A 14551-nucleotide genomic window follows, 5' to 3' on the forward strand; every position below is an offset into this window, starting at 1 on the left:
TAATGAATCGAACAGGACCAAAGATTCTTGGTCAAAACTTGCCTACATTACCCACAATGCAACTAATATTAAAACTAACATCTGGTGGAAATGGAGTGTATCTACTTCATTACATGTATCCTGAGTGCAGTCTGACAACAAACCAGGACAGAGAAACGACTTGTCACATGACAGATCATCACTTTTATTTATTAACGAAACAATCCTTTCTAATAAAATATATACAAACTCATTAAGATACAAAAACTATCTGCAAAAAAAAGTGTGCTGATTTGAAATATAAAAACACAGTTTAGGAACGTTCTGCTAAATTCTCACGTTTCTAAGAAATATTATTTTCAAGTTCACATTCACCCGCCTTCATTCTTCGTGTCATATGCGCAGACAGCTCCCGTTTAAAAGGAGCCAGTGACGGTTGTGTTGTGTGTAGCTCCACGGTATCGGACGCTGCTGATCCTCTAGACAAAGCCGGGTCGCTCCCTCTCGCCTGGGCCGGCCCTCTCCTCCCTAGACATTCGGATCAGGTAGCGGCTGGCCAGCTGCAGGTTCCACTGGTGTCTGGAGAGGATCCTGAGGCAGTCCTCTCTGGAGCAGAGGCTCAGCGAGTACAGCTGCTCCAACTGAGGGGACAGAAAGAAGAGGAGCAGGCTCAGAAACAGCAATCAAAAACAGCAGAGGTCGGACAAACGCTATTTGCTTTATAAGGGTCGAAACTTTAGAAACAACTGCTGTTTATTGTACTTTATCACAGTTTCATTAAAATATATCAAATTTCTATTTTATGCTAAATTAAAGCTGCACTGTGCATACTTTTAACCTCATATACAAGACAAATGCCTGTTAAGTACGACTGTATTTAACTACTAGTGCACCTCAAGACACAAATTCACTACTGCATATCTGTCTAACACAACCCCCTACCCATGACCTCCACCTACTGCCTTTTCAAGCTTATAATAAGTTCACTGCACACAGGTTATATATAGCAGCGACGCTACAGGATCAGAAGGACACTCCTACGCAACATTTACTGAGCCTGGCCCCCTGGTGCCAGTTTACTTAATGGTATTTGGATTGCACATTCCTCAAACAAGCAGTTTACAGTTGTGGTACTAACATGTCGCAAGCCCCCCGACAAAATCTGCAGTTATTCTCGCTTTAATCGGATGCTAAAAGCAACTGACATGCAGCCAATTGCCCAAGTTCAGAGCCCTTGGTGATTCAACCTCGGCTTTTGGCTGGAGCGTGGGATGTTTGTCACATTCGAGCTACTTGAAAGAAAGCTCTCCTGGACGGGGGGGGGGGGGGGGGGGGGCGGTGCGGGAGTGTTCACCTAGCAAGTCACACTTACCATGTCATCATATATGCACGTGCCATGTGTGGGTAGGTGCGATAATATAAATTATACCGTTGATAAAATAAATTCTACCCTAAATGCAGGGAGGGACTCGAGTTGAGGCAGCAGCGAGGTGAGCCTCACCTCGGATTGCGCAGTTGCACAAACTGGGTTAGGCTCGTGTCCTAAAAAATGTGTCCTAATTTAGCCTAGTTAATGTATTTCATGTATGAGTGTAACACATTTAGTCTTGTTTATCCGACATTAAACCGCACTGAAAAAGCATGAGATGAGGCAGCCAGTACGTCTGCCTCATGGTAGAGGGCGCTAGTGAGCCACGGGTTCATGCTGTTGCTCTTCTTCTACGCTGATTCAACTGTATGGCCGTGGTCCGTTTATTGGGATCTTTTCTCTAGAAGATTGAATATCTAACCTTAAAACATTCTCAAAACTAGACCTTCTGTCAAAACAGGAAGTGGTAAATGATGGAAGATTTGTGGTTTAACAGTGTATTAAAAATGGATCAGATAATCAGAAGATTTAACAACTCAATATTACTATATATGATGTGATTAAAGTGACGATCTGGTTTTTCTTACTGATTACTCTCATGTTGACTGAGTATGATTGAACTGTCGAACTGCAAAGGCAAACTCTCTCTTTGATTAGACTTTGGCCAAATATGTACCTTATACCTATGCTCATTTGAAATTTGAAACGTAACCAGTTCGTGTGGAAGCAGCCAAGTGAATAGTGAATTCGAGCTATTCCATTGGGTTCATAATTGTAAATCGGTGCCTCAACCGGCCACAACTGTCGCCGCACGTAACTGGTCTAAACGCCCGGATGTGTTCTTAACCTGCCTGTTTTAGGGAGCGTGAGAAGGGAACTTGACTTGGGACGGCCAGGTTTTACCAGAAAGCAGAGTCGACCTACTTAGTGAACTACTAGGTCCTGGTAGTACACAAGTCTGAAGTTCAAGTACTTAGTGCTGATGAAAGCTCTTTGTGTCGGGGAAGAGTAAATTTGTACTGCAGGTACAAATGGAAGCAATTTGTGTACTTATATAAATATTAGGGGTGGGACTTCAATGCGTTAATTACGATTAATTAATTACAAAAAATTTAGTTTAACAAAATGAATGCATTTAATCGCAGTTTGTATTCCAAACAACGCAGAACTTTTGTCAGTGCACGATTTCTTGGTACACCGATTACACTGATGCACACGTCAGAGCTCGGATCAGAGAAGGCAAATTTTATTTAAAAAAGCCACCTCACGGAAGCCTTGATGAAAGCGGGGTTTTGTGAAAATTGTGCAAAAAAAAAACCAAAGTTTGCATACCAGCACTTCAACCCTGCATCTAAATGCAAAACATGTTACAGTGAGCGCAGAAACTGCCGGAGCTGTTAGCGCTAGCAGTCCTGGTCCGAGTACGGACAAGACGTGTCGGCAACCCAAACACTTGATTCGAGCTATTCCATTGGGTTCATAATTGTAAATCTGTGCCTCACCAGCCACAACTGTCGCCGCACGTAACTGGTCTAAACGCCCGGATGTGTTCTTAACCTGCCTGTTTTAGGGAGCGTGAGAAGGGAACTTGACTTGGGACGGCCAGGTTTTACCAGAAAGCAGAGTCGACCTACTTAGTGAACTACTAGGTCCTGGTAGTACACAAGTCTGAAGTTCAAGTACTTAGTGCTGATGAAAGCTCTTTGTGTCGGGGAAGAGTAAATTTGTACTGCAGGTACAAATGGAAGCAATTTGTGTACTTATATAAATATTAGGGGTGGGACTTCAATGCGTTAATTACGATTAATTAATTACAAAAAATTTAGTTTAACAAAATGAATGCATTTAATCGCAGTTTGTATTCCAAACAACGCAGAACTTTTGTCAGTGCACGATTTCTTGGTACACCGATTACACTGATGCACACGTCAGAGCTCGGATCAGAGAAGGCAAATTTTATTTAAAAAAGCTACCTCACGGAAGCCTTGATGAAAGCGGGGTTTTGTGAAAATTGTGCAAAAAAAAAAATAAAGTTTGCATACCAGCACTTCAACCCTAAAATGCAAAACATGTTACAGTGAGCGCAGAAACTGCCGGAGCTGTTAGCGCTAGCAGTCCTGGTCCGAGTACGGACAAGACGTGTCGGCAACCCAAACACTTTTTTTTTTTTTTTTACCATTTAAAGTCAATACTGTTCTAAAAAAGTACTTAAAATACTTACAGTGGCACTTTAACTTTAGTTATGTTCAGTTCTGGCCAGTGATATTTTCTTTCTTTTTCTACTGTTTTGAATTGAAATACAATTAAATGCATTTTTCCAGACGTTAAAAGAGCTTGAGTTTACAATATTCATGTCTGTGTCTATTATTTGATTCAGTCGTCCACAAAAAAAAATCAATTTTAATCAGTCCCACTCTTAATAAATATATTTCCATATGCTTCAATTTCCTCTGTGTAATATTTCATTAAACCTTATTTTCCTATTGTTTGCCTTGTTAAATGTATTTGTTTTCATATCTTGTTTTTTTAAATCCTACATAAAGTGCTGTTAAACGGTGTGATATCCATGAACAGATCTATTTTCCTGGTCTAACCTTGAGTTGTTGCTCAGCCCGCAACGGGTTCCAGTCGTTACGCTGAAGTGCAGCATGAACCTCTTCAATGGTCACTCCATGTACAGCCTCCATAATCTGACCAGGGCAACAGACACACACGTCAATCTACACAGCATGGCTTAAGGTTGAAATAAGTTTCTTGCACGCGAGAAGAAACTCGTCTCTCACCTGTGGAATGAGACTGTCTCTCGTGTTCTGCGCGTTAGGCGCCTTCTCCCGATTACTCATTCGTTCTCGATCTCTCTCCCTGTTGTCTGTATGGTCATCCAGCTGTGGGGTAGAGCGCGCCAGCTGGGACATTTTAGCCAGGTTTGAGTTTACGTTGTCTTGTTGAGGTGGGGGCTGAGGTCGAGGTTGAGGTTGCGTCTGCGACGGAGGGGACAGGACCACCGCCGGAGGCCACGAGGAACCTGGCGCCGTTTGAGCTGCGGCTCTCCTCTGGGCTTTCATCACCAAGCGCTTAAAGTTCGGGGGTGCTGGCCGAGGAGGGGGCATGATGCTGGCGTCGCTAAACCGGCGGTGATCCTGCACCATCACGCTGTGAGCTCCCGTCCCAGGAGGCATGAGTCTGCCGTGCTGATCGACTGTCAACGCCCCGACTGTATTCGCCCGGGGCCTTTGTCCACTCAAGACTGACTCCAGGCTCCGAGACATACCTGGAGACACAGGGAGGAGTTAAAAATGACACTAGTAAGCAGGTCTAACAAAAGTAAACTCTCACTAGAGAACAAACACGTTGTTTTAAACATGCAGCCTGCACAGTTTAGTAGTGTGGCATCTGTAGAGCCTCATTCAGCCAGCAGGGGGCAGACTGGTCTAAGGTGAGTAGGTGAATGAGCTACTTCCTGGACAAGCTAGATGCTTCATGTACTTAAATATGTAAACAATAATAACAAAAAGGAGCTTTTAAAATGTATTTAATATTTAAAATGTATTAATAAAATGTAAGGGTCTGGGATCTTCAGCAGAGACTGTACAGCAGTAACAGCGGCAGGCAAAAGAGATGGCAGCCATTTGTGGAAAAATTACTAATAAATAATTGAGTAATGAGGATGTGTGCTGTCCACTCTTATTAGATTAGAGTACATAAAAATGCCTGCATACCTGCCTTCAGACCACGAACATTACAGATAAGTAAAGTCTCAGGGTATGGATCATATCCAGACAGATTTTTATGTCCATCTTATTTACTGACAACGTTGGGTCTATTTTTAGTTCCTACCTGCCATGTTCTGCAGATTGGACCCCTCCTTCTCCCTGCCAGGGCCCGGCCTCCAGCTTCCGCTGCTGCACATGTCACATCAATAAACACATTAAAATGTCAGGCTCGGCTCGATAACTGTATTATTGACTTGCAACGGGGGAAAGTTCACTGCGACAGTGAGTTTAGCACAGTGCAATAAAACACAGGAAGATGAAACGCTATAGGGTTTGGCTTAAAAGGGGAAAGTCAGAGCTAGAGAGAGAGAGGATAGATAGAATGGATGAAGAGTATTACTGACTCTTCCATTTTCTCAGGAGTCCCCCAGGAGCGTTCAGGTTTGATGTCTCCGTGCCCGGTGTGTTGTAGACTGCCCTTCAGTGGGGTTGAGATAAGGGCAGTGCTAGACGCCGGGGTGGGTACGGGTTTGCTGGGAGCGGCGGCGACGGCAGCAACAGAGGGGAGCGCCGGCGCGATAAGGCTCGCGGGAAACCAGCCGACACCGAGAGTCCTCTGGTTCTGGCCTCGCCACTCACTCAACTCTAGACTGTACAGAAAGATAAAGATATTGTTTTTGAAAACTAAACCTATGTGCTGAACAGACGTCAGTGAACTGACTCTGTAATGTATCGAGTATCACAGTATCTATAGTCTCATTTTATCTTGACATGACGCATCTAAGTAGCGTCACTGTGAACTAGCAGTGATCCTGCCCTCACGTATCCTGAACCTTTACATCGCCTGCAGACCAAATTTTTAAGAAACACTGTATTTATTTTTGTAGATATTTATTTTTGGGATTTATGTGAAATAAATCTCATCCTGATCGCAGCTCAGTTACGTAAAACAAAAACAACACTAAAAAGACAACGTCAAAGCCGCTAAACTTGTTCCACAAACGAAGCACAGATGCATTCGAGGACTGGATGAGATTACAGCTGGTATGCACTTGTGAGAGGAGGGCCGACTTAAACCCCTGTTTCACCGCAACAAAGGCCTATTGTGTCAGACGAAGTTTTTCCTTTCGTCTTTTTGTCCCACCCTTCTTTCACCCACCCGTGGTCTATGACGGTCACAAGGTCGTTGGTCACAAGTGCGAGTTTTCTGGACTCGGAAAAGTCTCTCGTTGCCTGCACCTCCATTGGTTTAGCCTGCAGAGGAAGAAAGATAAAACAAATATATGAGGAAGTATGAAACATTCCTGTACATTAGATTAATGCTCTGATTTTATCACCAAGGAGAAAAAAAACCTTAATATATATATATATATTCAGACCTCTGCCACCATCGTGCTGAGCTGGGCAAAGCTGGGTCTGTCACCAGGACTGCAGGCCCAGCACTTCCTCATGACAGCGTAGAGCTCCTGAGGGCAATCCGGCGGCTTCTCCAGGCGCTCTCCCTCCCGCTCCACGCGCCACAAAATCTAGATCGAAGAGAGTAAATGTCAGCGATGCTTAAAGTCTGAGTCATGCCGCGGATCACGGAAACAAACAGCGTGAAGGCGTGAACACGCATTCCAGTCACAAAGTCAAATATGACGCTTGGCACGGAACAATAAAGGGCAACGTGAATGTTGAACAGCTGACACGTGCGTACCTGTCGACCTGACAGACCGAACCACGGTTCCTCACAGTAGGTGAACATCTCCCACAAGGTAACGCCAAACATCCAGACGTCTGACAAATGGGAGAAGGAGCCAACCCGTAGACTCTCTGGGGCACACCTAGAGGAAAGGCACATACACAGACCAGAAAGTAAGAGGTGATTAATTCCACTTTTAGGTGCTTTTAAATATTATTAGTTATTCTTTTCCCTAAAGACTCTCACCATGCGAAGGGGATCCTTCTGTGCGCCGACATGACGTAGTGGTCCTTCTCTTGGCTCAGGCCTCGCATCAGACCAAAGTCCCCGATCTTCACCATCTCCCTGGACGCCAGCAGCACGTTTCGTGCAGCCAGGTCCCTGTGGATGAATCTCCTGGTCTCCAGGTACTCCATACCCGACACAATCTGGGTGGCAAAGAGCCAGAGGCGTGCCAGAGGGTACTCATACTGACGTGAGCGCAGGGTGTCATACAGTGAGCCCAAGGGCGCCAGCTCTGTTACCTAAAGGGAGGGAAATATAGGTCAGTGTGTATTCAAGCTCCAAAAATCACGAGGTTTGTAAGACACGATGAATCATCATGAATGAATGAATCATCTTACCATCTTCAGCGGCTGCGTTAGCACAACGCCATAGAGACGTATGATGTTGGGGTGGTCTAAGGACTGCATGGTGGTCACTTCTTGGAGGAAGTCTGTCAGCGTGTCTGTCTGTCTGGACATACTGCTCCTCAGTGATTTTACCGCTACAGGCAGCTGAGAAGAGATAAAAGTGGAGGCTCAGGCCCGAAAAACCCTAAACTTAACCATAACTCAGAGTGAGTCAGCAGTTTAACTTTAATAACAATCACATACACAGGGGTGGATAACTAGGTTTCATGTACACGTAAAAGGAATTTCTTTTCACTTAACCCATCCATTTTCTACACAGAAAGAATAGTGAGTTGTCATGCAAAGCCCCCAGAGAGCAGTCTGGGGGCGTTACAGTTCTTTCTTAAAGGGGAACCACCGTTTTTTACAACCTGGACCTAAAATACAATCGTTTACTCACCCACATAACTTTGGAGTCATTCAGACGATATTTACATCCGTGTATATCCATATAGTGGGAGTGACTGGGGCACCGAAACGCAGCCTCTAAATAACGCATTATCTGCCGCGAAACAGGTAACTCCGGACTCAACGGGGAATAGCACTAGCGTATCATAGCAAAATATTGGTGAATTGAACGAGTTTCGTGGCAGATAATGCGTTATTTAGAGGCTGCGTTTCGGTGCCCCAGTCACTCCCACTATACGGATATACGCGGATCTAATTATCGTCCGAACAACTCGAATGAATTACACCAAAGTTATATGGGTGAGTAAACGATCGTATTTTATGCCAGAAATAAGGTCAAGGTTTGTAAAAAAACAGCAGTTCCTTCTAAAGGCACCTCAGTCCTGGACGTAGAGGGGGGTTTGAACCAGTGACCTTACAGTGACAAGTCTCTGTAAATACGAGTGGTCAGCTCATTAATATAAAAGTACTGATTCATGTATTTAGTTTAATTTTGGTACGCTGTCATCATAACACACAAGCAAAGTTTTCAGAGTGGGTTAAAAACCCCCAAAGTAAAATAAAAGCGTCTATAACTTTCTTTCTATACATGGATATTATAAATGTATAGCACCGTTTTAAAACTTAATAAAAGTTGAGGTGATCTCTAAAATCTTACCACTCTCCCCGTAGGCGTGTGCCACTCTCCCCTCTTCACCACCCCGAAGGACCCGGAGCCCAGCTTCTCCCCCAGAATCAGCTCGGTGTCTTGGATTAGACAAGGAAGAGCCCTGGTCTCCTGGGACTGACCCCCTCCGCTCCACTGCTCCCCAGCATCGGGACCCCGGCCGCTTAACACCTGCGAGCATCAGCGAATGAATAACAACGCATACCGCCCGGCTTGATCGCATATAGTTAAAACATATAGGAAATGACAAATAATATGACAAAGGTTTCGGACCTTGGGTATCCATGACCGCAAACGTGAGCTTGTCTTGTAACGTTTCAGAGCCTCCCACAATCTTCTTTGTGCTGCAAGGAAACCACACGTATGACTTCAGGCTGGAAAACGTCACCTCATTACTTTGGACTCTTTCATCATTTTTCACTCATATCTGGCATATGATGCATTAAATGAACTGATAGACTAGTTCCTGATAAGAACGATCACGTGTTACTCCTATTACTCATGAAAACTGTCGCTAGTTGTAGCCCCGGGATGGAAATGTTAAATTAAATGTGAAAGAATCAACACCAAGATACAAAAAAAAAAGCTTTAAATCGACCTGAAATATCATCAAGATTTCATGACTTAAGCATCTCCAATAATTGAATTTTTGTGTATTCAAACATAGAGCTGTCAATATGAAGAGTCAAAATGAACACTGAGTAGCCTCCGTCTGATGATTATAATGATTATAAATATGATTGTTACGGTCAAACAGTTAATGCAAATGGGCCTCGAGTCCATCAATAATGCAAATCTCATATTGATTAGGAGCCTTTTAAAAACAAATACACTACTGTGGGCAAACAGGAGATAATGCTTTTGCATCAGGAGCAGCATAAACCCAGACATCCCTTCCTGAGCCGGAAGGGAAACCTCCTTTGTCCGCGGTAGACCGCATGCATTGATTTTCACCCGGTGCGAGTGATGAAAGCAGATGATTGTGCTCACCAGGTTTGCTGATTCCTATCTGCTCCAGGTCGGACTCTTTCACGTAGGCGAAGTGCTCCACGCGGGTGATGTTGAGGCCATCTCTGACCCGCACGTAGAACTTCTCCAACTGGACCTCGGCCAGGAGTTGGTACAGCCACTGAGTGTCCTGGTCCATCAGCATGACCCGGCCGACCTGCCTGTAAGGTTACAGGTCAGAGGTTAGAAGACGGTGACGGGACTTTTAGAACGGAGGTGCTCTGTTGTGTTTCTGGTAAGACAAAAAAAAAAAAAAAAACACAGATAGCCATTATGACACAGTCTTGCTCAGTCTTCCTCATCTCATTGAAGAGCCACTTTAACAGTTGCTTCACTGCCTCTTGAGGCTTAATAGGTTACCGTGGAGACCAAACAAAAAGCCCTTGGTGAGTGATGCCGGAGGGACATTGTTAATCTTTTAGCTGAGTACCAACTTTTGGCATGTATCTGTGAGAACCTCATACTACTTTCCTGTCGTTCCCGTTGTATCACCCACAGCCTGCTACAGAATTTCAAAGCGCTGTTGTTTGCATCTGCTCATGCTTTAAATCAGGCAGTCAGCTACGCAAATTGAAGTACAATCAGACAGGGAAAATGTTAAAGGCTGATAGAAGGTGCACTAAAAGTAGTACTAAAAAGAACAGGTGGACAAGGGTACGCGGCACACAGGGGCCGAATTCATTTTCCTCAAACGCATGACCAAAAAAACTTGCAGAAGCTTGAGGCTGATTTTGACACCGAGAGACTAAATGATCCTGAAGCAATGCGAAAAACTGAAATGTGGAAGCGTCAGCCTGTCAGTGGTGAGAGGCACCAGTCCGACCGGATCCTGTTCACACAGTATTTATGTGACTACTGATACTGTGTGTTGAAATGACTGTGAAACAGAAGCATGACTTTGAATGATCACTCATACCGTGTAGGTAGTCAGGGCATGGTATTGTTTTTCACATCAACTGTTGTTGCAAACTCTAGGGACATGATGCATTCATATTCGGTGTAAGGCCTCCACACCCTTTTGATTTCACCTTCCTGTGTCAACAGACACGGCCCCTTTAAGTGGAGCTGAGAGTTTTGCTTATCAAGACAAATAATGCAAAGAGAGCAGCAGCTCGGCTGAAGTTACTACACTATCTTTAACGTCGTTAAAAAGTTAAGACTGCACTGTAACAGTAAATGAGCTAGCACAAACGACAAAGTGAAACTCAGTGGATAGTGTTCTATTTCCGGCTTGTAAAGTTATTTAAGAGTCTGCAATCCTAAATCACCTGCTTATCAGCACACCAAGTCCAGAGGGTATGAGTCAGGGAAGACCTTCAACATTCCCCATTCAGCTACCTTGGACAAAATTAACGGCCAACACCTACCAACTGTGTCTTTAGCAATCCGGCTACTTATTCTTGTAGTCAAATAATGCTTTGGAAGACTAGTGCAAGAGGGCACTAGCCTGGGCTTGCTTTAACATACAAGGGCAACTCCCAATTAAATTTCCACTCTGGTTGAGTGAGCAAATTCTCTGCAGGTTCTGATTCAGGGGGGAAACGCTGGGCGCGAATTTGGTAAACAAAGCGAGCTCTGTGATTATGCTCTCTATGTACAGAGAGATGAATCTTTAACCTGAGCGGCTACTGAAAAATCCACTCAGTCTAATGGCATGTGTGACCAAGAGTTCAGCTATTTAGTAAGCAGCATACAATCTGGCCGGACTGTCACGTGCAAAAACCAGCCCAGCTTTTATACGTCCAAGCCCATATTTGCAGCTACACGTGATAATGAATCTGTTTATTCAGCAAGGCTCTGCTTGTTTACACTGCTGATTCCTGCTTCCTCTGCCCGGGCCCATGAGCAAATCAAAACCAACCATGAAAGACACTTTCAAGCCATTAATCACTGACACAGGAAACTCTTAAGAAGGCTCAGTTTGGGCGAATGTGCATAACTTCAGTCTGTAACATTCAGACCTATCATCAAAGAGGTGAAGGGCGTGCCTCTTTAGAAAGAAATGTGCAGAAAATATGAGTATGTGCACAGTAAAGAAGAGACTATGTAATAGTAGGAATATTGCAATATACTGTAGCAGAGCTTGCAGGTATTAGCAGAAAGAAATACAGTTAAAATATAAAATATCAAAGCGCTCATGCAGCAGAACAGCCATGGTAAGTCTTCTATTTTTATACGGTTATCACTGATGGATTCATGTAAGCAGCATTTTTCACATTCAGCCAGTGGAGCTGATGTTAAAGTGATTTCATTTATAAAGTGATCTGTAGTACTAATTAACCATATTTTGTAATGTTTTTATGTACATTTTGAATAAGAAAAGTCAACATTATAGCTGCTAAATGTATTTCTCAGTTAAAAGTAAGTGAAAATGAATAAAGTTGCAGCACTTGTTGTAAACTGACATGAATTTGGCTACCTGCCATTAAAATGTATTCTCAATTACACTCCAAAACAACATTTTATGCACCATTATTGTCAAAAGGAACACATCATTCACTGTTTTTTCATTAAAACCGCAAAAAACTTTCTGATCGTTTTCCTTCAGACACACAGGTAAACAGCTTGTGAAACTCACCGTTAATCAAAATGACTCCCTGATGTTGACGGCTCTTTCTTTAACCACACACGCCCCGAAACAAGGGATCCATGTCGGGATTCAAACCTCCAGCGATATCGACGGATGACTTTGCAATAAATCACAACTCCTGTCTGAAACCACCAAAAAACTTCTTCTTGACGTGTCCCGGTGTGATAGATCCGAACTGTTCACCCGCCTAATGTGCGATCAATGTATTTATATTTCCTGTCCCTGTGAGAAGCTGAAAGTGTGTTAGGCAAACACCTGTACGTCCTCCTCGACTGCTCTCTCCGCCTCTCTCCTGTAGACCACGCCTCTTCCTGGGTGTTCTCACCTGAGCAGCTTCAACAATACAGGAGAAACCTTCACACTAACAGTGATAACAAATGCTCCATTATATTTATGGATAATTTTTAAAGTAGGCATTTCAAACATACATAAACAGAATTATTATTAAGAACTAATAAAGCCGATTATAAGGCTAACTTATACTAAAAGAGAAATTGCATAAGTGTATCTAGTTAAATAATGTGTTAGCTATAAGCAGTCCACCAAGACAGAGTCAATTAGCTCAATAGCTAACCACCTCAAGCTAATGTGTGTTAATGTAAGTACCTGCAATACCATCTAAAAACACTTTATTATTAACCCGTGCATTATGTGTAGCTAAATGGTTCCAGCAAATGAGCTGAACCAGTTAATTAGGCCAAAATGTTAGGTTGCTAAAACTGATGGTGTTAGCTAGGAAGCTGAACTGTTTTAGGCAAGAGTAGGCTACCTAGCTAAAAACCTGTTTAGGAAATGTTAGCCAAAATGTTAGGTAGCTGAAACCAGCCTTGCTTATGTTAGTTAGGGGCTGAAACAATAGACAAGTAGATAAAATAAGTTTATTATGCGTTAATAACACTTTTACCTAATGTTAGCAAAGAGGCTTAAGTCTTTTGAAAAATGTACTTAGCTAAAACCTGTTTATGAGAGATATGATATGTTAGCTGAAACTGTCCTTGTTTGTATTAGCTAGGGGGTAAAACTATTTTAGAACAACTCTACATTGCTTATTAGTTTATTAAAATTAGTTTATTATGTGTTAGCTAAAACGTTAAGGAGCTAAAACTGTTCTAGCTAGTATTAGATAATAATAGTATTAGAGGATAATACTTTTAAATTAAGATGTGCTAAGCTGAAACAAGTGTTAGCTAAAACTTTTGGGAACTAAACCAGTTTAAACTAGTATTAGTGAGGGGGCTAAACCGTTTCTGCCAAGTACCAAGCTAAAATCTGTTTTGTATTAGCTCAACAGTCAGTTACAGCCAGCGTTTACTAGATAATGTTATCTGAAGAGCTAAAACAGATGCATGAACCTAGCTTAAACCAGATGTCTGTATATATATATATATGCTAGAACTGTTCTAGCTATGTGTGTGCCAAGTGTTTAAGGTTTGTTTAATAGCATTAGTTTTAATTAGATTTACATCATAAATGTGTACTTGACATTTTAAATGTACATTATCTTCTAACAATAGAGCCAACCTATTACATTAATTATGTGTTGATTGTTGTTCCATAATCTCAGGACAATACAATAACATTAATGTGGTTTGGAGTGCAACTTATGATTCAGAATAAGATGATACATTCTTTCCATTAGCCATATTTATTTATGCTTAGACTCAGATGAAACTTGCCACAAGCTATGACTCAAAGAACAGCAAATTGTTTTCTTCCTCTATCTTCTTTCTTTCCTCCATACCTGCAGTTGCCAAGCAAGTTTGACTGGATATTTTCAGAGCGACAAGAAGCTGATCATTTGAATGCAAACCAGGCACTGCAATGGAGGCCGCCTGTCTGAACTTTACACTTCCTGGTACGGTATCTCTTGCAGTCACTCCTCCCTGCTTACCTGAATTAAACACAAACAATAAATTTCAGTAAGACAGCCATTCAAAGGGCCCCGCAAGCAGCAACGTGAGACGGGAGATCCGTTTTCACTTATTTTTTTGCTATATCAACAAAACTAGGTGACTGTGTAATGACTGCAATTGATCAGTTGCAGGACTACTTTCAGCTTTATGTTATCGCCAGGAATCAGTTTGGTTTTATTTTTACATCATAAAACAGCACCCATATTTCCGGGATGGTGATAAACACCTGATTTCCAGCTAACAAGGTATAGGGTGGAGTGGACATTTACGCCTCTTCTGCCTTAAATTTCTTCACGTTTGTCACTGAGAGCATACAGTGTGCAGAAATCTGTAAATGTTCCATGTGTGAGTGAAAGTCTTCACATTTTAGAGATATAGAAATTTGATAAATACTGTATGAGCCAGTGTTGCCTCAGGGTTGTATTCAGTATCTGCTATTGTCATCAGCTTATTGTGTCTCTTTTTGCTTAAATGAGAGAGAAATATGATGCATGAAAGATGACAAAGATCCAACAAGTCTGAAGCAAGTTCTTTGAACAGTCTGTTTAA

The 14551-nt window shown here is 42.6% G+C and overlaps 1 protein-coding gene across 2 annotated transcripts; it reads right to left on the reverse strand.

The window, feature by feature from the left end:
* Positions 1-56: 56 nt before the first annotated feature.
* On the reverse strand, positions 57-12386 carry tnk1 (tyrosine kinase, non-receptor, 1). Of its 2 annotated transcripts, none has more exons than XM_084552518.1 (14): positions 12078-12386; positions 9482-9660; positions 8765-8835; positions 8483-8662; positions 7369-7521; positions 6992-7269; positions 6761-6887; positions 6441-6587; positions 6221-6315; positions 5466-5711; positions 5186-5250; positions 4132-4619; positions 3943-4038; positions 57-620 (listed from the first exon to the last, which is right to left on the reverse strand). In XM_084552518.1, the coding sequence occupies exons 2-14, from the start codon at positions 9642-9644 to the stop codon at positions 459-461; spliced, it is 2271 nt and encodes a 756-aa protein (XP_084408644.1). In that variant the 5' UTR covers positions 9645-9660; positions 12078-12386; the 3' UTR covers positions 57-458. The 2 variants fall into 2 exon arrangements, with proteins under 2 accessions (XP_084408644.1, XP_084408643.1); XM_084552517.1 differs by having other exon boundaries at positions 9482-9731.
* Between the last annotated feature and the right edge of the window lie 2165 nt (positions 12387-14551).

The sequence above is a fragment of the Chelon labrosus genome (assembly GCF_963514085.1).
Source record: "Chelon labrosus genome assembly, chromosome: 1".
NCBI lineage: Eukaryota > Metazoa > Chordata > Actinopteri > Mugiliformes > Mugilidae > Chelon > Chelon labrosus.

Excerpts from the sequence above, each read along its gene's own strand:
- tnk1 (XM_084552518.1), bottom strand. The coding sequence starts at position 9,644 with ATGCTGATGGACCAGGACACTCAGTGGCTGTACCAACTCCTGGCCGAG. Across the intron at positions 7,522-8,482 it reads ACACGCCTACGGGGAGAGTG|CTGCCTGTAGCGGTAAAATC; the intron begins GTAAGATTTTAG and ends ATCTCTTCTCAG. Across the intron at positions 621-3,942 it reads GGGCTGAGCAACAACTCAAG|TTGGAGCAGCTGTACTCGCT; the intron begins GTTAGACCAGGA and ends CTGTCCCCTCAG.